We start from the raw sequence: 24299 nt of genomic DNA on the forward strand, positions 1-24299 counted from the left end.
GCTAAATCATTATTACCCAGGTCACTGCCTGACACATAGTAGGTGCTCAATTTATTTGTTGACTAAATGAATTCACTCATGCATAAGTGAATACTGCCCCCAATATATAGGGCCATAAATTCACCAACATACATGCTGGCCCTCAGGCCAGACTGTGAAACATCAGTTAAAAGAAAGGTTAGTGGCACTGTCTTCCATATACAAACTTGGTACATGACAAAGAAATAATGTTATTGAAGCTCCTAATGTCTGCATTTGCAACTCCGTGGAAATTATAACTCTAAAACTTCTTTTTCCTCTGCATTTTATTTCTTTCATAGACCAGCCATTGCTAAAAGCCTCGGGAGAGGGATTTTTAGATGGTAACTGTGAAGTATGAAAAAGGCAGTGACAGATATAAGGATTTTATTTGCCTTCCACAAGATGCCTCATAAAGGCGTAGTTAATAAGTTGCCTACTTTGCCTTAAGGTGTTTTCAGTAGCTCATAATAGTATTTATTTCAGAAAGAGTATCTTCTGTCACATTAAGGGTCAAGTAAAAATGATGTGAAATGACCTTGTTTGGCTTTAGAAAAATTAAAGCCCTGAAAGCATGGAAAGCAATAAAAGATTATTATGTGCCTTTTGTCAGATATGAGATACATTATAATGAATCCCTTATGACAAGTACCTTCACAGCTGTAGTTGTAAACACTTATATCAGCTGCTAATTGTGATATCTAATAGGATCCTTGACACTATAATGTGGCCTCCTCCATAGACATTTTGTTGTAATGAAAAACACTAATAGCTACAGTGAGGAAAAAGCAAACAGTAAATTCATGAATTACATAATGTTTCTCTGGTAAAGCATTTTTAAGATAGGAAATTTTGATAAAAGACCAAAAGAGTAATATAAAATTCTAAAATGTGATATTGAACACGATTTGGAGAAAACCAAATATCTCTTTACTCAAAATCTCTAAAGATGCCAATAAGAATATTGGTATTAAAGCCTCCAAAAGAAGCTTTTATATGAGAACTACAACATATTATAGCAACATAATTTATGGATTCTCTTTAATGTTTTCCCTTAATATCAACATCAATATGTGATCACATATAGCTATATGATATATGACCAACACATATTTATAAAATAAATGAATACAAGGGGGGTGCTATGTGTTAACCATCAACAGAACATGATCTTTCATATCATTTTCAAGAAGTGAATATGGATTTGAATCATTACTTTTAAAAATTCTGTGAACTGGCAGATAAATAAGAAAGATATGAATCTTGCCCTTGAAAACTTTATTCTTCATACATGTTTCTAATAAGTATGACATGGCATTCTAATGGAAATGGTGTTGGGGAACAGCTAAGAATAGAAAGTTCTATTTGACACAATATTAGATTTTTCTACTGAAGGAAAATAAACTTTTGTTTGAAACATCAATAAAGGAGTTCACTTATTACCATCATCATTATTATTATCAGATTCATGATAGATAACATTTATTTAGAACTTTTTAATGTGCTGGAACACACTAACACTAACGGTTTTATGTATTGTGTTTATTAATGCATTTACTCACCACAAAATCTCTCTGAGGCAGGTACTACTACTAGCCAGTTTTACAGATGAACAAACTGAAGGACAGACAAGTTAAATGTTTGGTCAATGTCACAGAGCTAATAGAGGCATAGTCAAGATTTGAACCTATCAACTCAACTCCTGAGTTTATGCTCTTAAATATGCTGCTTTGTTGCTTCAAGAAGGCACGATATTGCCTATAAAGAAAAATTTAAAGTCCAAATTCAGGAAGTTATATGATAGTGAAAATCTGGAATGCCATTGGATATTGGGGTATAGGCCCTAAAATACAGTTTCAGAACTTCACACATGCTATCACACTTCACCCGCACACGAAGTGGCCTTTCCCCCACTGCATTATAGTAATAGTACTTAATTTATGCCAAGAATTAGCTCATCTAACTCTTGAAACAACTCAAAGAAATAAATACTTGATTTACAAATGAAAACTCGTACTCCGAAAAATTGAGTAACTTGTAACAGTCAATATTGAGTAACAGTCAATAGCTAGGAACCACTTAGAATTTTAAGTCATCTTACCACAAATCTGTGCTTATAATCACTATCTATGTGTTTCTCCTCCTGAATGCACAGTAGAGTCCATAAAAGACCCGTTAATAAATGTAAATGGTTGGGTGTCACTTCTAGAGATTCTAATTTAATCGGTCTTAGTTAGTGGGGCCTAGGAATAAGTAGTTTATAAAAGTTCCCCGTGTGAATTTAATGTGCATCCAAAGCCAAGATCACTACTCTATCTGATTTTGTTCCTCATCTTAAAAGTTATCTTTGGCATTAGCTCCCTAAAACTCAGTAGTCTACATTATGCTTTCCAGGATAGGGTAGGGTATGACAGGAAACTTAAGTGATTGGCAATCTCCAGTGCTTTCTTATATGGGTTTTATTATATAAAACGCTGACAGGTTTGAAATGGATTTCTTTATCCAGTAAGAAATAACTAGGTGATTCTGAGTAGGATGTTATAATTTTAATTTTTTCCTGATCTTTCTGATTATCTTTCCAAAACATGTGATCTATTTAAATTGCCTTCTTGCTTAGTATACCTGGCCCACAATTTTTAGCTAGTGCAGCTCTGATTCACAAAAGGATAACATAAGGGTCACCTGATTCATGCTGCATTATATTTGGCAAAAGAAAATGTCTCACCAAACTATAGTTGAAAATGGCAACTCACTATATAAAAACCTATCTTTCTGCAGTTTGTGTTTATTTATTTTTCTTTTTTTAATATTTATTTTTCAAAGTGACAAAAAAAAAAGAGAACATTGAGCTAATGGGCAAGTCTGAAAAAGAATAAGTTCACTTAAGGGTGAAGAAATATAGTCCCTGAGATACAATACTTGATGTCTGGATTATCACGTGTTAAATATTGGATAAACTAGAAATGCATATCTGGACAGATAATTTTTCAGATAAAAAATAATTAGAAGAAACAAGCACAAATCCAACACCTCTCTTTTAGCAAATGACCTGTCTATAGGCTCTGAGCTGGAAATGTGGATAGCAATTACGGAGGCTGTTAAACAGAAGTGGGTATTGTGTTCCAGAGACAAATCAGTGCTGAAAGGTTAAGTGCTTTGGCCTGTCTTTGCAATGTTAACTAAAGATTCAGGAAATAAGAAAACAAGCATGGATATAAAATTTGCTGTGGTAATGGGGGCCAGGGAAATAAGGTAATGTGAAACCACAATTTAAAATTAATTTTAACCTGCTTGTCACAAAACTTAATAAATGTAACTCTAATGTGTGGAATTTTACTTTTACTTCTCCTGTTATTACAGCTCTCAAAAGACAAAGGCTACCTGACAAAAATGTTTTTCCTCTGAGAAGGGTGACACTTTCTAAAAAAAAAAGTCAATTGCCGTTAAATAAAAAGATGATAAAATACAGACTTTTCTATCATCAGGAATATTCAGAGTCATCTTTTAATGACTTTGAAGGCATAGTGGCCATCTTTCATCCTGAACTGTATCACGAGATTTTAATTGATTACTAGATTTTGATGGATTAATTCCACAATTTTCCTTTATTCACATTCTCTAGAAAGTACATTAATCAAAGATAGAAGATATGAATTACAAATTCATTTCTACCACCAACATAAATTTTTAAACCTCTATCGTCATTTATTAGAATGGAACTTTGATCTATAGTCCGATACAATTTTTTCATTGAGCAAAAATTTTCATTTCCTAATATCTATTATTTTCACTAGTCTCTACTAATTTCATCTATACATGGTACAAATTGTTTTGACAGACAATGCCATCTTATAGTGTAAGGAGCACTGGACTTGGATCCACATACCCCAAAGCCCTGGGTTATCCGGGATTCGAATCTCTGCTTTCAATACCAAGAGTCATGTATAAGCCACAATCTCTACATTTATCTTGTTAGACAAAAAATCCTGTGTGATAGACAGTCCTGATAGAAGGATGGTGGTATATGGGAAACTGCTTTGAAAATCATTAAGTGCTTTATAAATGTAGAGAACTGGAATCAGGACCTTTCTAAATCATGGAATCTGCATCTCTCATTATTTGACAGCAAGACAAAAGGGAGTACCTGTAGCCACATATCGCATATATCTCAGAGAAGAATTGTAGGTAAGACCCTCATTAGGAGAAACTCACTTCATCTAATGACCATAAACAAATCATTAAAAAACTCCTCTGCCTCTGTTATCCCATTCTCGATATGAGTATAAAAACAGGTAATTGTATATATTGCTTGAAGTAAGTTTAGAAGAAATAAGAGCCACACACACTTTAGCTCTGTGCTACCAAGGAGACACACCATTAAGTTATCAAATGATATTACTGTGAAACCCATATGTTCTTACTTGTAACATTTTCATCTTACAACAGTTTTTTCCCTGAAAAATTGGGCCTAAAGCAAGATTATAACATATGTCCATTCATCCCGTTTTTTATTTCTCAGAACACAAGAAACATTTATAAGAGATTTTTCCTGAATTTGTACCAAGCCAAATGTAAAAAAGTAGCTGTCTTCTGCTTCTCACAAAATACCTAGCTCATCTGCAAGCAGTGGCAGCAGAGGAAAATGAACAGGGAAGTCTGGAGTCATCTTTGCTGGGTGTCACCTGTTTTCTCTGGCCTCTGGCCCCTGTTCCCCCATTAGCTCTCCTGCATTGGCAACTGTACAGCTGTGATATGGTTTTATGATGTCTGGCTTGTGCTTTCAAATGCCATTATTGCTGTTTTGCCCATCTCTTCTTTGGGGACTAAGAGCGCACCTTCCATTGCCTCCTAACTCAGATAATAGCTGAGACAGTACTACTCTCAGCTGACCTGAAGGCTAGAAGTACAGAGCAGACGGGAAGCACTGCACAACTAGGTACTCCATAGACGCATTTCCATTTCCCCTAACCTTTGGCAAAGCTGGACAATCCATTCTTTCCCAGACACAGCCCCTGCTTTTCCCGTCCACATTTTATTATTTTGCTTTGAATGCCCAGGATGCCCAGCTCCCACCTCTATCCCGGCTTTTAAATACCTTCTCATGTTTTGAAGCTGTGTCAAATGCAAGAATCACCCTGAGACTTGAGGGTTTCTTGCAAATTTTTGTCAGCTCTCCTGCGAATCTCTACAGCTCTAGATTCATAGTACCCTTGGGTAAATTTGCACATTCTTCTTTGTATATGCTATTTTACTTTTTTCCTAATGGTTTGGGCCCCTTAGTAAGAGACATTAGCTGTGTAAACTTGGACAAGTGATTTAAGTCCACTGTGCCTATTTTTTTCACTCATTAAATGAGGATTACAAAAGCAAAATTGTTTTAAGGATTAAATAAGTTAAAATAAGTACAGAATTTAGACCTGTGTCTGCTACATAGTAATATTATGTAAGTTATTCATTTCGTAATAACATTGTTATATCTATCATATATATTATACCTATCATATATATATATATATACCATGATGTTATCATATCATATTATCCACCCATACATCATATATGTGGATGTCTGTGTTTTTTCTTCCAGAGATTTATGCTTTCTGATCATTCCATTTCCTAATATATTTTTTTACTGTTTATTAGTTTATGAGTGAATATTTTTAAATAAGTAAATAAAAGAAAGTAAAGCTCCTTTGGACACCTGAGTGCCTGGGTGGCTCAGTGGTTGAGCATCTGCCTATGGCTCAGGTCGTGATCCCGGGGTTCTGGGATCCAGCCCCACATTAGGCTCCCCACAGGAAGTCTGCTTCTCCCTCTGCCTATGTCTCTGCCTCTCTCTCGGTGTCTCTCATGTATAAATAAATAAAATCTTAAAAAAAAAAAACTCCTTTGCTATTGTAATTCTTTAGAGATTGAACTTTTCCTAAACTGAATTGATACTGCTTTAGTTTGATGAGCGACTCAACTTCCAAGTAAGGCACATTTCTTTGTAAAACTTCAAAATGTCCTCAAACATAGGGCATAATATTTAATTTTTTATTCATTCACTTAACTCAGCTGTTAATAAATGCAAATCTCAGATAAAGTAATTCAGTCTTTATCTTATGGTTTTAATTTCAGGATCCATAACAATGTAAAGTTGCTCAAATATCTAAACAGAAAGTTAATATGTAATGGTAGAAAGCTAGATGACCTAGGTGTTTCAGGAATCATATTTCTGTGTTATGCCATTATTGGTTTCTATAGAATTTTACCCTAAACAGTTTCAGAGATGCTTTCAGATAAAATGAAGAACATTAAATTGACTATCCAGTGGCATATGCTTTTTTTTTAAGTTTTTATATATTTTCTTTTTTTAAGGAAATTTTAGACATCCAACAAAATGGAAAAAACAAGGTATCAAGAGTTCCCAAATACTTCTTGCCCCAACACATGCATAGCCTCCCCCACCATCAATGCCACTCACCAGATTTCTGGGCTAAAGAAAATGGCATTTTTCTTCCAAAGCGAGTTTATGGGTTTTATTGTTTTTCCTCTACTTTAATGTGGGTGGATAAGAAGTTTCTTTAATATATAACAATACTGTTTCTTCCATCACAAAAGTTTTCCATTTTATTTTACCTTAAATGCACTGAAAATTTCGTTTCAACAGGTTCTATTATCAACTTATCAAGCTTATTCTACTACCATTTCTTATTGTTTGGAGTACATGAAAATGCATTTTTGTAATTTTCCTTAAATAAATTCATATTTAGGGAAGATCTAAATGTGTACATCCTGCCAATGCATTTAGAAAGTTAAATAGAATGGTACAAGCCTTCTGATAATTGATTTGAATGGAATCTGGTAAATTGAGATGGAGTGAAAATGGTGACTTTTAATAAGGAGAATTATTCATTGAGGGTTACGTGTTCATCTCCCAGATTTTTCTGATTATGAGAATATTTCTCATAATTTCTGACCTTACTGCCTTGCTACTAAATGATTTTAACAGTGTTACTAGTTAAACTCCACAATGTAAATATAAAATGGGAGGAAATACATAAAGTACTATGATGCATTTCAGCATATAAAAAATATTGAATCCACATATATAAAATATGTATTTTTGGTATACTTTTATACAAAAGTATAAAACTATTCCATGGGAACAGCCTCTTCTGAATTTGTTGCCTGTCTTCAAATTGAGGTAGGAGGTTAGAAATTGTATCATCCCACCGTGTCTTCATTAATTTATGATTCACCTTCTCTGTCTATCCTTCATGTTTTAAATGCTCTGATCAATAAGAATTAACTCTTCTAATTTTGTATTGGAAGTGAAGGATTATTCGAGCCATATAAACACCCAATGGAAATTAGATTTGCAACAATACAAGCTTTAAGAATCATTGTTTAATTTGTCAAAAACACTTATTTTCTGATAGTAATAATATAAACTTTAAGGATCCTTTCTTTCATTTGTCAAAATAATACTTATTATCCAGCAACTGAAGAGTATAATCTTTGTTGGAAACTGCTGGATCTCTGAGTGGTATTTTATGTTTGTTTCTGGCCTGGATTTCAGATACCACGTTCTCCTCCAGTTTTAGATAAATGAAATTTCCAACAGCTGTGGAGATGACAATTCCAGTCTTTTGTTATTTAGTTTGGTTTTTACCATTGGTTCTCTTTGACACTTAGATTATCTAAGGCTTAGGGAAAAAAAAAGAAGAAAAAGTGATTTTAATATAATCAACATACACATAAACCTGGCCACCTCTTTACTAACTCCAGTCTGCCAACTTGGAAACATGTAAACCCATCCATTATTTAGTGTCTGTTTCATTTTCCTCCAAATGAGAGCATGTTTTTTTTTTTTAATTTGATTTTATTGGATCATTCAAAACAGCATAATGATTTATACTTTTGACCTAATGGTATTTGTATTTCCTCAACAGAACTTTGCCTTTTTTTAACTTGTGATTTTGAAACTAAAATTTATTTCAAGATTTTAGAATTGTGAATAGTAAAGCTTTATGCTGCTGTCATGGATGTGCTTTTATTTTTCTTATAGGAATAGAGAAACAGAGTTAAGGTAATGAACGCAGCAATTATAGGTTCATGGTTTATTAAAACCAAATTCCTTCTTAACTACTCATTTGTGTACTTTGAGCCTCATTCATAGCCAATTTACTCTTCTCTACTCTTGGCGAACCCAGAAAGATATACCCTTTTGAGTTAGCACCTGTGTTCCCTTACATCATTTTATGCTGGAAGAAGGAAATCTAAGTTTAATATTATCTAAACAAGTCTTTGTTGTACTATCAACATTGTAAAACCAAAAATAAACCATTTGGGAATTTAACACTGTAAAATCATTTGAAGAGACCCCTTTCTTCAACAACTCTGCTGACATCCAGTATTTAGGGTGCTCTGTATATCATAGTCCGTGGAAATGGTGCCCTGGGAGAAATTCCATGCACAGCCTACACAAGCATATCCAAGAGCCTCGCTTAATTTCCATTAGCTTAATTGGTCCAATATTGATCACCATTGCATCTGTCTTATAATTCCTCACACTTAAAAATAAACATTTTTTTTAATTTTAAACTATAAAAATATCCCTACTCTTTGAAGCTCTTTATTTTTATTCTCTAGATTTCAACTTGAATAAAACTGATCTTTACCCAATCTTCTAACTTAACATAAACTTTTACATAAACATAGGTTAGTACTATGAGAAAAATATAAAAGGTCATGCTGTAATAAAATAATAATCTTAAGGAAAATAATAGAGATAACAGTTATTTAGTGCTTTTTATGTAGCAAGCTCTGTGCTAAGTTCTTGATAAATATTTTCTTATCTAACATTCACAATAACCCTGTGACATTAGGTATATTTATAATCATTTTTACATCCAGAGAGGTCAAAAGTGAGAAATTGCTGAAGCTCATTGGGTAATAAATAGAAGACCAAGATTTGAATCCATATTTGTCTAACAATACTTCTGGATTCAAAAAAAAAATACTTCTGGATTCAAACTCTTAACTCATATAACCTACATGTTTTTATAGAGGATGTTTAATAGCAATATCAATCATCATCATTACTATCATATGCAAATATTTCCAATATTCCACAATTGGGATATAAAAAGCAAATGTTGACTCCACTTTTTGTATCAAAATTCACATATTCTCCCAAAAATTCACCTGCCTTTTTGATTGGGTAGCTTTGATCTTTGCCCTGTGCCTATGGCCTGCTCAGCTTAGCTCTTGCATACACTAGTATTCCTTACCAAGAATACCCACATTCTTTCTTCTCCCACCAATTCACCTATTGTTTATTCATCCATTAGCTCAGTAATCATGCATGATTAGTTTCTGGGACTAGATTCAAGAGTTAGCTCTCAAATTTTACCCATTTTTCAAATTTCAGCTCTAGTTATTCCAACCTAGGATAATTTCATTCTTTTTTATCTTCTATTGCACTCTGGTCAAACCATTGAAGGGACTACAATTGTTTTATACATTTCACTTTTATTTTTCTAGCTAAATATGCAGCATCCTGGGAACATATTATATGCAACATATTTTGTATACCCCCTGGAAAATGCCTAGTGTTATAGTGTTATGCACAAAGCAAACAAACATTCAATAAACATTTATTGAGTGATTGACCAAGATGAGTGATATTGTCATGCTCAAGAATGTTAGATGGCATGTATAGGTACATACTAAGAATTTCCAAGCTTTGTATGTTTTCATAAAGTTTTCTATATCAGAAACTCATTTATCAAAAAAAAAAAAAGAAAAAAAAAGAAACTCATTTATCTTCAGGATGTTTTAGTTGCATTCTGAATACCATTCTGAAATCAAGAAAAGTTCATTAAGAATAATTAGCTTTGACCTTTGACTTCTGTGATTACATCCTCCTGCTGACTACCTCTGACATTTTTCTCTCTCTGTTCTTTTTCTCTTTTACTAAACCCCTTCTTTCTGCTATCTCCATTTCATTTAACTTCATTTCTAAGAGATGGACACAACTATCTGGGTTTTGTTTTCAGTGTATTGTTCAGAAGCACCTAATACCCAATCAACCCATGAAATATCATGGCAACCTTTTAAAATTTTTTCATTTCTAAGAAAGAAATACAGTAAGATTTGATCAAATGTAATTTATAGTTTGTTATCCAGTTGTTTGTCTCTAAGCAATTCTTTTGGTATCTTTATAACTTAATTTGGATTTTGTACTTATTTTGCATTCAATTCTATCAGCCTGTTTCATAGTTAAAGGTCTTGTTGACTTAAAAGTTTATTTGATCACCATACATTTAACTGGTTTCTGTTTGTTCAATTTGGTAAACTTCTTAAATTCACAAAGAAATGAGAAGAATCACCACTTGATGGCCATATACCCATTCCAAATATATATTCAAATGCTACATGAAACGGTGCAAAGGATATCTAGGTTGTTGATATTATATCTTGACCTTGGATTCTGACCCCCCCCCTCCAGTTTCATAGAAAGATGTTTTTAATCAATGTTCTCATCTCTAAACAAGAGTTCTCTAGAGGGTACCAGATAGCCTTGAGCGGAACAGAAATTTACATAGTCATATTTGACCCTTTCCTCCAGCCTTTGTCATCAAAGCTGTAAAAGATCTTGTTTTCATCTCATCTCCTTGATACTTACAAATCTGCCTTCTTTATTAAATATAGAAATCCTTCATTAGTCCTCACTATCCTTCAAGTTGACTATTGAAATAGCCCCCTCTTCCTCTTACCAGCTATTATCAGAATTACTTTTGTAAAAGACAGGCAGGAACAAGTTATGCCCCATTTCTTGAGAAATAATTACATACTTAAGAACTTATAAAAGTTTATAAAATAAAATCATAATGCACCACCACATCTTGACATTCAAATATATCCCTCCATGAAACCTAATCAAACCAATTAGGAAGCATTCACCAGGTCTTCCTACTGTCTCAGTCATGCTTACCCATCAGTCAAGATTTGCTTCTTCCCTTTTTTTGCAGATTAAAACCATACTTATCTTCTAAGATTCAGCCTCATTACCACCTACCCTGAAATGTTCTCTGTTCTATCCACCTGATGGAAATGATCACGTTTCTACCTTATAGCCTCTTTCAAGTATATGTATATTTTAAATGTTCATTTCATTTTGTCTTACCTATACTCCTTTTCTTCTCCACAGTTATACAATACTTGAGATTTGGGATCATTAAATTTTCATATTTGTATATCCCACTCTGTCTAATACGATGTTTTGTGCATATATGCTCTAGATGTTATTACTCACATCTTCGTAGCCCTTGCCTGCAGTAAAACACTTTCACTGACATCTCTAATTCATTTTTTGAAAACTTTTAAGCACAGTTGCCCTATGCAGATCATGGTTTTTGAAATCCTATTCATGTTGCTTTCCATTCTTCACTTCCATTTTAAGATTCTTCTAGTATGAATTCATCCAATTCTGTTATAATTCCCCTCACTAGAGTCACCAGTGACCTTGATTGAAAAATATCACTAGTGAAAGGAATTATAAAGGAAAGGAGGGAAAGTGGGTGGGAAAAAAATTAGAGAGGGTGACAAAACACGAGAGACTCCTAACTCTGGGAAATGAACAAAGAGTAGTGGAAGGGGAGTGGGCAGGAGGATGGGGTAACTGGGTGACGGGTACTGAGATGGGCACTTGATGGGATGAGTGCTGGGTGTTATACTATATGTTGGCAAATCGAACTTCAATAAAAAAATCTAAAAAATTTTAAAAAGAAAAATATCACTAACTGTTTTAAGAGCTTTTCCTTTTCATTCTTGGTGAATAATTTAATATTGGGATTTACTTGAAACCCTCTGTCTTAGTCCATTCAGGTTGCCATAAGAAAAATTCCCAAAACTGGTGCTAATAAATAACATTTACTTCTCTCCATTCTAGAGACTGGGAATTCCCAGAATATGGTCCCAGCAGACTGAGTCTCTGGTGAAGGCGTTGTTCTGAGTTTATAGATAGCCACCTTTCACTGTAGCCCTATACAGCAGAAATAGTAAGGGATCACTGTAGGTTACTTTTATAATGCACTACTAATTCCATTCATGGGGGCCCTTTCTAATGACCTAATCACCTCCAAGAGGCCCCACCTCCTAATGCCATCACTTTGAGAGTTAGAATTTCAACATATGAATTTTGGAGTAGACACAAACATTCAATCTAAAACATTCTCTCAAAAAAAAATAAAAAAATAAACATTCTCTCAAAAAAAAATAAAAAAATAAAACATTCTCTCTCATGATTTTTCTGATATCTCTCCCTCTGGGTTTTTCTCTTTGCTTTTATAACTGTTTGTTCTAATATCCTTTGCTGCAGCCTACAATATATACATCAGAAAAGTTTGAAGCAAATGATATATCCAGGAATGATTATGATACAGGTGTAAATTAAAGACAATGAAGTGAATAAGATCACCTAGAAGAAATGCATTCTGTGACAAGAGGAGAGAGACAAGTATAGAACCCAAAAAAAAGCCAATTTGTAAAAAGGATTGGACAGTGCAGACTATAGACCACATTTAAAAACAACTTTTGCTTGGAAAAATATTTAAATCATTACATTTTTATTGTGACACATCGTTTTAGTATTGTATCAGTATGTGAATAAGAGAATAAACTAGCTATCCACAGGTTTCTTTCAGGTTTTGGATTCTATAATTTTAAATGAAGTTAACTATTTTTTATGTTTACAGTTTAAATCTTAACAAAAGAATAAATTCAAATTTTGTCATTCCCACTTAATGAAAGAAATGGCTAAAGTCAAACCAAGTTAATGGTCCAATAAGTGTGCAGATAACTCACAGATGAAGCCAGAGCTGTGGTAGATTTGAAACAAACACTACCGAAATAGAGCAAGAGTATATTCACAGAGTCAGGTGCCAAACCTAAAGTTCAGAGCTGTTGGTAAAGCTGCATCACTGGCAGAGATTTAAAATCAAAAGCCTTTCTAAAAAAAATGGAACATATATCCTCAAGTTATTCTATCAAAAGTTTAGTTCATACTAAGGAAAATGTCCACTTTTTCCCTCTCACAGCTCATCTATTTTATTCTTCTTTATTCTTTTCCCAGTCATGGGTGGGTTTCCTATTTAATTTTTACACTCAAGATTTCAATTCCTATTATACAAAGAAAACTTTCATAAAAAATCATCTGATTCTGCTTTTATGTCATATTCTGAGAAGTGTAAGGAGAAATACATTTTCTTAAAAGATGTAATGAAAGGGATGCCTGGGTGGCTCAGTAATTGAGCATCTGCCTTTGGCTCAGGTCATGATCCTGGGATCTGGGCATCCAGTCCTGCATCAGGCTCCCCGCAGGCAATCTGCTTCTCCCTCTGCCTGTCTCTGCCTCTCTCTCTCTGTCTCTCGTGAATAAATAAATAAAATCTTAAAAAAAAAAAAAAAAGATGTAGGGCAGCCCCGGTGGCTCAGCGGTTTAGCGCCGCCTTCAACCCACAGCATGATCCTGGAGACCGGGGATCGAGTCCCACGTCAGGCTCCCTGCGTGGAGCCTGCTTTTCCCTCTGTCTGTGTCTTTGCCTCTGTGTATGTGTGTGTCTCTCTCACGAATAAATAAATAAAATCTTAAAAAAAAAAAAGATGTAATGAGAGCTAAGATAATGTAGACTTACTATGCACCTTTGAAAAAATTGTCTCTGATATTATTATTGGTGGCTTTAGTACAACATTGTTCATTATTCTTAACATTTAGGAAGCATAATCTTTATTACTTCCATTGGAATGTTACTTCAGATTCTGTAGCTTAGTACATTCATTTGGGATAAAATATAAAATATTACGGGGCCAATTTGTTACTCTTCAAACATACATGTGTCTTCCAACTCTCATTCCACAGACTGCCATGTGCTTGACAGCTGGCAAAATCGTTTATAATCAACACTATGGAAAGTTGGGCAAGAGTTAAGCTACTTATAATATCTTCAGAATCTCATAACAAGATTTGGAAACCAACTGCCATGTGAAGATTGTTTTTATTCACTCTTTCAAAATCAAAAAATTATGATCAATTTGTACAGTGCTAGATGCCAAAGCCATGTGGAGCTTTATAAACCTCAGTCAACAAGAAGTTCTCTTTTTAGTTTATCTTTGATAATGAATGATTTTAATTTCATTAAACATTGTATGCTGCAAGGACTATCTGTGGGTTGGAATATTAAATTGAGCATATTCAGCTAATAGATTTTATTATTTAAGCTGGATTTTTCATTTAGAGAAGTAGGACTCAAGGCAAGCATCGAGATAATTTTTTAATCCAATCTCCTCATACAAAAAAAGCAAATGAGTAAAATTTTGCCCTGATTATCTGATTATTTCTTAATTCTCCATTTCAACTCTAAGGACTGGATTTATGTAGTGAAGTAGGTAAAATATTGTATTCTAATCATTTTATTATTTTGTCTTTATTTCCTATACAAAGATGATAGTTGTGAGAATGAAAGTTATCTCTCTTATTTTTAACTTATTTTCCCTAATTGCTAACAGAGTACTTAGCACATATTAGGCCTGCATAAATATTTAACAAATGAGTGAAGTCAGACTCTAGCCTTAGGAAAAGGAACTTATTAAAGAATTATCTCTTTTTTCCTTTCTTACCTCTATTATCTTGTAAATTATCTAAGTATTTCTAATAACAAAACCACAAAAAAATGCCACACTTAAGAAAGTTTATATTCCAGCAGAACTTCTGGAGGCACACAGTTGATAATAAGTTAAATAATTATTGGTTTATTATTGAGGATTTACCCATCAAATTGACATAATCCCTGTGCTTATTAAATGCAGATCTATATTTTGGAGGGTGAAGGAAAACCTAACATGTGCAGGTTACATTTATTGAGCACTTATTATGTAGTAGAGGTAATACGTGTTTTGCTTACATTATCCTAATTTAACCCTCTCAGCAATCTTATGGCATAAATATTGCTATTCACATTTGGCAAGATAGAATATTGAGATTTAGAGTTAAGTATCTTTCCTGATAACACGCAGCTAATAAATAATAGAGCTGTGATTTATCTTTAGATTGACTTCACCATCCATGCTCTGCCAACTGCACCACACAGCCAAGTACTAAAGTGATTACGTCAGAGTGCCATCACACTTGTCTTTGAAGCCACCATTGATTTCATTCAATAGTTATTAATATGTTACTAATCTAACATATTTTTGAAGATAAATCTGACTGTAAGTGTAAGGAACTCAAGTAAGAAACATTTGTTTCTTAGTTTAAATATTTCTAAAGATCCTCTCATTCCTGAAAAAACAATTAATCTCTGCCTAGCCAGATATACAAAATGTCAATTTTATGTAATATTTATGAAAGTGCTCAAATCTGTCAAACTTAGCTACTTTTTAAATTCGGGAAGCTTCTTCCTTCAATACATTTTTGGGCTTGCTTGTTCATTTATTAATACAGATGTCATATAGCTTAAGTTATGACACAAAAATGATTCCATTAGATTGTAACCTCTGTACACACACATATACCCACACACTTACTCACAGTCTATTAATTCACACTGATTTTGAGCTCATAATGTCTAGCTTTGTGAATATATAGGAATTTTTCACATAATTTCTGAAATCTTTGAAAACCATCCCTGTTATCCAACTAGCAAAAACCTCCTTGATATGATTTTAAGAGCATTATGGATTTTTTTTAATGTATTCTTGATATATCTTATGAAACAAAGAGGTCAGGATAATTGGAAACAGAGAATGGCTGTATTAAACAATGCATGTAACACCAAAGCATATAAATATCAATCAACATGTCAATCTCCCTGGTAAAGTTATATGACTTTTCGTATTAGCATTTGATTGAGTCCACCAAGGGAAAAATATGACTTAAAAATAAAATGAGCTTCTGAATCAGGCTCACTAAAAACAAAAACAAAAACAAAAACAACTAAAGAGACTTTTATTTTCAGGATTCCACTAGAAATCAAAGACTACATTGTTTCTCTGGATAGCATTAGTTTAAAAAGGAAAAGAAAGGAAGGCAGAAAAAGAAGGAAGGCAGGAAGAAAGGAAGAAAGAAAATAAATTCCACTGGGGTCCCATTGGCCAAAGTGAGTGACCAATCAAATTGATGAAGTCAACATGATTCTAAATTTAATAATGCTTCAATATGGATGCTTCTAATTTTTAAAGAAACATTCCTAATGCAGAGCAAATGGACTAATCATTTCAGTTTTTTTAAGGATTTTATATATTTATTCAGGAAATACACAGAGAGAAAGGTAGAGACATAGGCAGAAGGAGAAGCAGGCTCCAGGCAGGGAGCCTGATATGGGACTCGATCCTGAGACTGCGGATCATGCCCTGAGCCAGGGGCAGGTGCTCAACCGCTGAGCCACCCAGGGGTCCCTCATTTCAGTTTTAATAAAAACAAGAGCATAAGTCATTTGAATGATCACTTGCAGTTCATGGTAACCAAATGTGACAAATGTTAATGCAACCAATCTCTATCTCTTTCTCTAGATGTTTTTGCACAAATAGAGCTGTAATTACTATTAGTTACCTTTCTCTAGGAGCACAAATATGTTTCACTACTGTAGGCCCCATATCTCCTTCAGAGATTATAAATAAATACTAGCAATTCAGAGATAACAGGTTTCTGTCTTTTTCACCAATTCTCCGTTGTATGTATAGTGGAACTGATTTCAGAAAAACAAGCATAAATCCCCTTACTCTCTTTTTTCTTCTTTTTTTTTTCTCAAAGATGGAAAATAAGCCACTTTTCAATTTCACTCTCACTGTATCATAATACTTGATGTAATTAAGAATGTCTTTTGAACTGATAAAAGATACAGAAATGTTAAAAAGAAAGAGAGCTCATGGTTTGTTCTTTTTGTTTTTGCTTTTTTAAAAGATTTTATTTATTTATTTATTTATTTATTTATTTATTTATTTGAGAGAGAGAGAGAGAGAGATCAGAGCAAGGCAGAGGGAGGTGGAGAAGCAGACACCCCACCTAATAGGGAGCCCACCGCAGGGCTCCATCCTAGGATCCTAGGACCGTGACCTGAGCCAAAAGCAGACAACTGACTGAGCCATCCAGGCACCCCTGAATTCTCATGGCTTTTAAGAGACATAGTTGTGTTCAATTTTATTCAAGACTTACTTATTGCACCTAAATTTTATGACTGTTGTTTTGAATCTTAATGTAGTAGCAATAAATTTCATTTCAAAATTAATTTATTATTTATTATAAATATTCTATTGTCACAGTTACACTTTAATGTTTTGCGTCATTGAACACTTACAGTTGGCACAAATATACTAGCTGAGATATGTTTTATAATCAAAGTATTTAAATAAAAACTAAAGCAATTTCTTATTTCGACTGGTATTAACTTTCCATTTGGTTTATGTAGAGATGCACATATATTAAGATTAATGGATATTATTAAAAATAAGATTCATTTTTTTCAGATCCCAGAAGTTAACAGAAATAATGGGCAAGAAAATGACTATGAAGATGATATTACCTCATTATTTACATATTCTCCCAGTAAGTGTTCTTGGATGTTATGAACACATGTATATATGTAACAGCTATATTAAGGTACATGTAACTGATAAAGTAAGACTGAAGAGAGTATAGGAGACCATAGTGAGCTGGAAAGGCATTTAATTAGCTGAATGACTTTTCATTTATAATATAGTAAAGATGTTACTACATTGCCTTGCTAATCTAAATACTTCTACTAAGTTCAGTGTTAAGTAATCAAACACCAGTCTTTCCTACGCAGAGAGAATACACAAGTCAGGTTGATGCAAATATTCTGACTATTGACAACTCTGTTGTTTCAGTTTTTTTAAAAACAAAGTGACTTTCTTTTCAGACCTTAGTTCCCTCTGCTAGGAAATGAGAAACTTGGACTACAACTCTCTCGAAGGTCCTAACTGGCTATAATAGGATGTGATTCTGTATTCTAATGTCTGAAGACTAATGCTGTCTTTCTGCACATATGTAACTCTACCCATTATGCCACTGGTATACACAGCTTGCTCAGCATCTTCACCAGCATGTCTGATAGACATTTCCCATTCAACATTTCCAAATCCAAAACCACTAATATCTTGACCCTTTCAAACCTATACCACTTGCTGACTTTCCCATCTCAGTAAGTGAAGATTCTTTCCTTGTTTAATTCAATCCCAAAACCTGGGCATCTCCCTTGGCTTTTTTACCTCCTCTCTCACCCCACATTCAATCTGTCAGATGATACTGTTGATTCTACCTTCACAGCATAGCCAGCATTCAGCTGTTCCTCACTCTTTCATTATTTATCCTGGTCTATGCTGCCGTCATCAGCTCTCCCCTAGATTATTGCAATAGCACCATGGCACTCAGTCAGGGTATTTCCCATTCACAACAGAGGATATTTGTCAATGAACAGAAGTTTTTTTTATAATCATGACTTGAGAAGGGAGGTTTACAACTGGCATTTAGTGGGTGGACACCAGAAGTTCTGCTTAAATATCCTACGATGCACAGGACATACCCCACACAATGCACGATTATTTGATCCAAAATGTCAGCAGTACTACTATTAAGAAACTGTGGGGCACCTGGGTGACGTGATTGAGTGTCTGCCTTAAACTCAGATTGTGATCCCCTGGTCCTGGGATTGAGTCCCACATCAAGATCCCTGCTTCTCCCTCTGCCTATGTCTCTGCCTCTTTCTGTGTGTCTCTCATGAATAAATAAATAAAATCTTTAAAAAAAAGAGAAGAAGAAAGAAAGAGAAAGAAAGAAAGAAAGAAAGAAAGAAAGAAAGAAAGAAAGAAGAAAGAAAGAAAGAAAGAAAGAAAGAAAGAAAGAAAGAAAGAAGAAAGAAAGAAAGAAAAAAGAAAGAAAACTGTGTTAGATTCCACATTTGCCACTCCTAATACTCTGCTTCATGAAGGAACTAATCACTTTTCTGTTCCAAATTTCCCAATACCTTCCCTTCATATTTATCCTTCTCATCATCTAAAAAGCCCGACATAACCTTTTCATCCCATCTCTGAACCACTCTCTTGTTTGTTCACAGCACAGTAACATCTCACATATCAAGCATGCTCTTGCCTCAGGACATTGCCCTTTTACCAATGCACAATTGATATTCAGCTAACCATTATTGACCACTGGTTTCTCACATGGTAGGCAAATTGACCGCAAATCAAATAAAATTAAATACAATGTCTAACTAGCATACTGTGGCAAATCAGTAAACACCTTCAGAAGTTATGCCATAACACCAAATAGTGCTAAATATTAGAGTAAGAATTAATGTACTGATTTTTAAAGTCATAAATTTTATTCTCATTTTTAATAATAAAATTGATGATAAAGGCCATCATTGATAATGACCATTTATTTATTATGACATTTAAATCCTCAGAAGGACTGCCTATAAAGAGAAAAATGTTATTTCAATTATTTATAGAGAGCAACCTCATTTCCATAAATCATGGGACCTGGAATTTGTCTGGTATATGGAATTCTGCGTGACTGGACTCTCAGGCCTCAGGCTCTTTACTATCCCAGGGATGGGGGTGAAGCATAGCCACCTTAGTTAGCAGATCTCCATTAGTATCCATCACTGTGGATTTCCATCACTGTGAAGTTTGCTAAAATTCACTGAGCCACTACATCCAACTCTCCAGGGCTGTATTCTAGGTCTGGACATGTTTAGCAAGGAGCAAGGAGGTTCTGTTGTTTAAGATGTAAACATTGAATACATAAACATAGGTGGCTACAGGTGATTTCCTATAGCATGAGTGTAATTCTAAGTTGATGATCAATTTGACAGAAATAGTGAAATTCCTTTACTATCCTGAACAATAAATCCTTTTCAGCCACTGCATCATCTATTCCATCAGCATTTCTAGAGACTACTTTATTTCAAGCTCAGTATTTCACATTAGAGGTAGAAAGATGAATGAGATCTGTGCAAGAGCTCTCATTCTGTTGGTTGTTCTGCTCAGGCTGCTAATTAAAGAATCTTGGTCTGCAGTTCTAGTACTGAAACTCAATATCTTTCATCTCACATGAAAGGAAAGAACAATAAAAAATTAAATTCCATGTAGAAATATGGGTACCATCATAGGCACAATATTTCCTCATGACTAATTTTTTCTCATAACTGAAAAGTTTCTGCAGAGTAACTCTTTATTGGTTAAAAAAAAAGGGGGATCCTTGGGTGGTGCAGCGGTTTAGCGCCTGCCTTTGGGCCAGGGCACGATCCTGGAGACCCGGGATCGAATCCCACATCAGGCTCCTGGTGCATGGAGCCTGCTTCTCCCTCTGCCTGTGTCTCTGCCTGCCTCTCTCTCTTTCTCTGTGACTATAATAAATAAATAAATTTTTAAAAAAAAGGTACTTTTTCTCCATAGTCTGCCAGTTGGCTTCTTTAACTATATTTCAGCTTAGCAACACTTCAAAACAATAATCATCTGCTTGTCTATTGCACTGACAATGACAACAATTCACATATTCCCTCCAATATACGGATTCCAAGTTCATCTTAAAATTTTGTGAATCTTTTCTTAAAGCAGACTTTTCATACAGAAAATTTAAACAAAAAAATTGTAAGACTTAAAGTTATTGCATTATAATATATTTTTTCAATTCTTCCTACTAAAATGTATTTATTATGTACACTATAAAAACAAATGTTGTAATCATGATTCTTAAGATGGAGGGAATTTTGTATTACTTGGTTAAGTTTCAGAATAGGATATATTTTATAGGTGACTGAACTGAGTCTTAGAAAGATTCACCTACTGTTGGTGATTTGGATGCCTTCTCCACCAAAAAATATTAACACTTCCCTCAAGTAATATCTTCAAGAATTAAGATACAATCTGATGATAATTATAATTGGGGCTATAAATGGTGATAATTATATTATATTAAAATAATAACTAAGATCACAGATTCACTTTTATTGCATTATTTACAAGCAAGTCAAGGTTTATTTTTTTCTTTGTATTTACCTTTTCCATAGCTTACTTATTACTTGTTAGGTCAGTTATACTGTATTCTGATAAAAATGCAATAATACAGACATATGTATGAATCTGCTCAAACAATAACCCTAGAGAATCAAAATGTTATTGTATGTATGAGTGTGTCATTATAGAAAGGTAGCAAGATATAATGAAGCTTTAACTGTTCATTTGGTAAATATTTTAAAAACCCAAGAATGACTATTCACTAAAATTATGCATTTGTCAGCTCTCCACCATATCAGATCATAAAAGTTTTATTAGCAGTACTACCACTTCTGTACGAAATTAGAAAATACAAAATGCCTCCAGATGGTGTGTTTAAATGAAATCTACTATGTTCATCCTAAACAGCCATACAGAACCCAGCATTTCATCACGAAAGCAGGCAGACATACAGGCAACGTGCAGAAGGAGCTGAGGCAGATGAATTGGCAGAAGAAAACCAGAATGAATCAGGCACAGAGACTGAGCACAGCTTAGCAGAGGCTGGCAGTGGAAGTTCTGTAAACCAGTATGATGATGACTTGTACGTGTTCATTCCTGGAGACAATCCAGAACATAATTCACAAGAGCCACTCATGAGCAACAGACCACCTCTCCCCCCGCCACGACCTGTAGCTGCTGCCTTCCAACCTCACTGCACATTACAGGGTAAGTTTAAGGTTTAAAACAACAACACGAGTCTGACGGGCTTCCGTAGTGTATAGTGCAGTGGCAAATCTGTTACAGGAAAGACCAACTTTCAAAAACCAAGAGCAACTTTCCTGCTATTCCTTAACTAAGGCCTCAGAAATCAAGCAAGAGATACCTGACACTAATTCACACTCCCTCCTCTCCTTCCCTATCTCTCTCTCTCTCTTTCTTTCCTTTTTTCTCCCTCCCTTCACTCTCTCTCTCTCCACCTTTCCGCCTCCCTTTCTTCTAGAACAGTCTACATTACAAAGCTTTAAAGAGGTAAAACAATAAAGCTTGGAAGGAGTTTGTAGTGCTTCACATAAAATGAACCTCAAACATCATGTGGAAAAGTAAATGACAACTTTCCTTTTAAAAAGTACTCCTAGTCGTCTGGCAAAAGGAAAAGGCTAATGTTTTACAGATTTGAAAATGACCTTGGGCACTTTACTAAACTGGTAGCAACAGGGGAAGCAAGTGGTAAAGGGCTTATTGCACACTGCCTTGAGACCAAAGTCTAAGAACACTCAACAATATATTGCTAAAATGGGAGAACAGTTAAATGGCTATGATCACATTTGTTCCCAAATGCAAGAATTACAAATGTGATGGGGAGATGGGTGGTGCAGGTACCTTCAAGAAGACCTTCCATATTGGGCTTATCTGGCTGGAGTGTTCAACAGCCTGACAGACTTCCAGCTCCAGGTTTACTCTTACAGTCACTAATTATCATCCACTTTATTGATCACTATTTTATACATACTTTCCACATTCAAAAAGTGCTCTTACAATGAAATTTTAATGAGAAAGATGAAAGAAATATCTATTAAGATTCCATTTGTCATTATACTTCACAGCTGTTGAGTCCTAGAGGGCTATAAAGTGTATAAATATGTTCAAAAGAATGAATTTTGAAAAACAAAACAAAACAAAAACAAAAAAGAATTTTGAAGCCCTGAAAGTCAGCATTTGCATCATTGAAGGTCTTATATCTATAAAGGTTCAAGTTGACGACCATAATAAACCTTTTACTAAGGTTATATACTGTATTTAGAGATGAAAAATCCTTCTTACTGGAAAGTATGGAAAACCTAACGGGTACTGCTCTGATTCTTTCACCCATTCAACAAATATCTATCGATTACCTACTATGTGCCAAGCTCTTATAGTCCATTGTGATAGATGAGTGAAGTAGGTTAATCAATCCTGGGGGTGGAGAGAGAAACATAGATAAGCAGTACACTGACAATAAAATTCTGATATATTTTCTCACTTTTTTACAGAGGGAATAATTTTATATAAGTATTAAAATAAAGTGTTAAGAAGGCAAAGTTGTCTTTTATCTGGCTAAATCTCTTAAAGGAGCTAATAATGAATCATATTTTCCCTAATGTAAATTCTTGTATATAGTATGTTGGTTAGGAGGTCTAAAACTACTCTGTAGAGAGCATTCACCAGATATCTAAAACCAGAATTGTAATGTTTGCTAATATATCTTCTGAAAAATACCAAATACAAAAAGCAAAATAAAACAAAAATCCCCACTACTTATTTTAAAACTTTACTTTTACATTTTCTATGCAGTGTTACTTTTAATCTCATCTTTTCATAAGGGCTAATATTGCAAGTATTGTAAATGGATAATAAAATGTCAGTATTTTTTCTTAAAATTGTTTGATTAAGGTCTTTGAAAGTAAGACTAGAAGCTACCACTGTTTTAATTTGTTTTGCCAGAGAATTTGTATGGCTCCTTTGACTTTAGTGATACCTTCAGAAGTGTCTTCTAGGACTAGTTTCCATATACCCTCAAAATTACCAAAAAAGAGAGGTAACCTCCTCACGTCCTGAGCATCAGATTCCCCCTAATGGATTTATGGGCATAGTCACTGGAGAAAACAATAATATAAAACACTATAGAAAACTTTTTAGTTTATAAAGAACACATTGTCCATTTTTATCTTCACCACACACTTGCAAGGCAACAATCACTAACATCCCTCCCTTGACTCAGACCCAAAACCACAGACCCTGTAATTAGAATGTATCAAATACTTCTGTAAACAGGCTTCCTCAGCTTTTAAGATTCTTCCTTTTATTACACGTCTTACTCTGTTTTTTTTTTTCAAAAATTAGAATGATAGGAGTGATTTAGTTTTATCTTTATTTGCTAATGTACAACTTGAATTAAGAATGCTCAGACCCCACTCTGAGGTGAAAAGTAGAATCTGATACATTGGGAAATAGAAAAGTAAAATGTGTTATTTCTGGGGCAAGCCCAACTTTAGAAGGAGTTGGGAAGGAAGGTGGGTGGAGAAACAAAGGGAGTTAACAGCTCAGGAAATGGGTTGATAAAAGTAAGATAGTTGACACATTCCGCTAAAAATGAAACACTGTAAAAAATGTTTCCCACACACTTAATCTGGTTTCACCTGTTACGCTGTCAGTGAAACAGAAGTCATGAAGTCAAAATCTCAGTACCATATTACTCACAGGGAGAAAGGCAAGTCGTGCTGATTTGAAAGTTAGTG

The 24299-nt window shown here is 34.2% G+C and overlaps 1 protein-coding gene across 2 annotated transcripts in view; it reads left to right on the forward strand.

Annotated features, from left to right (window-relative positions):
* BANK1 (B cell scaffold protein with ankyrin repeats 1) overlaps positions 1 to 24299 on the forward strand; it is a 294852-nt gene that overhangs the window by 231579 nt on the left and 38974 nt on the right. For both annotated transcript variants that reach the window (XM_041760292.1, XM_041760293.1), the window contains exons 8-9: positions 17530 to 17608; positions 21451 to 21750. In XM_041760292.1, the coding sequence (XP_041616226.1) occupies positions 17530 to 17608; positions 21451 to 21750 (379 nt within the window). The remainder of the gene's footprint in view (positions 1 to 17529; positions 17609 to 21450; positions 21751 to 24299) is intronic.

This window comes from Vulpes lagopus, chromosome 6, assembly GCF_018345385.1.
Source record: "Vulpes lagopus strain Blue_001 chromosome 6, ASM1834538v1, whole genome shotgun sequence".
Taxonomy (NCBI): Eukaryota; Metazoa; Chordata; class Mammalia; order Carnivora; family Canidae; genus Vulpes; species Vulpes lagopus.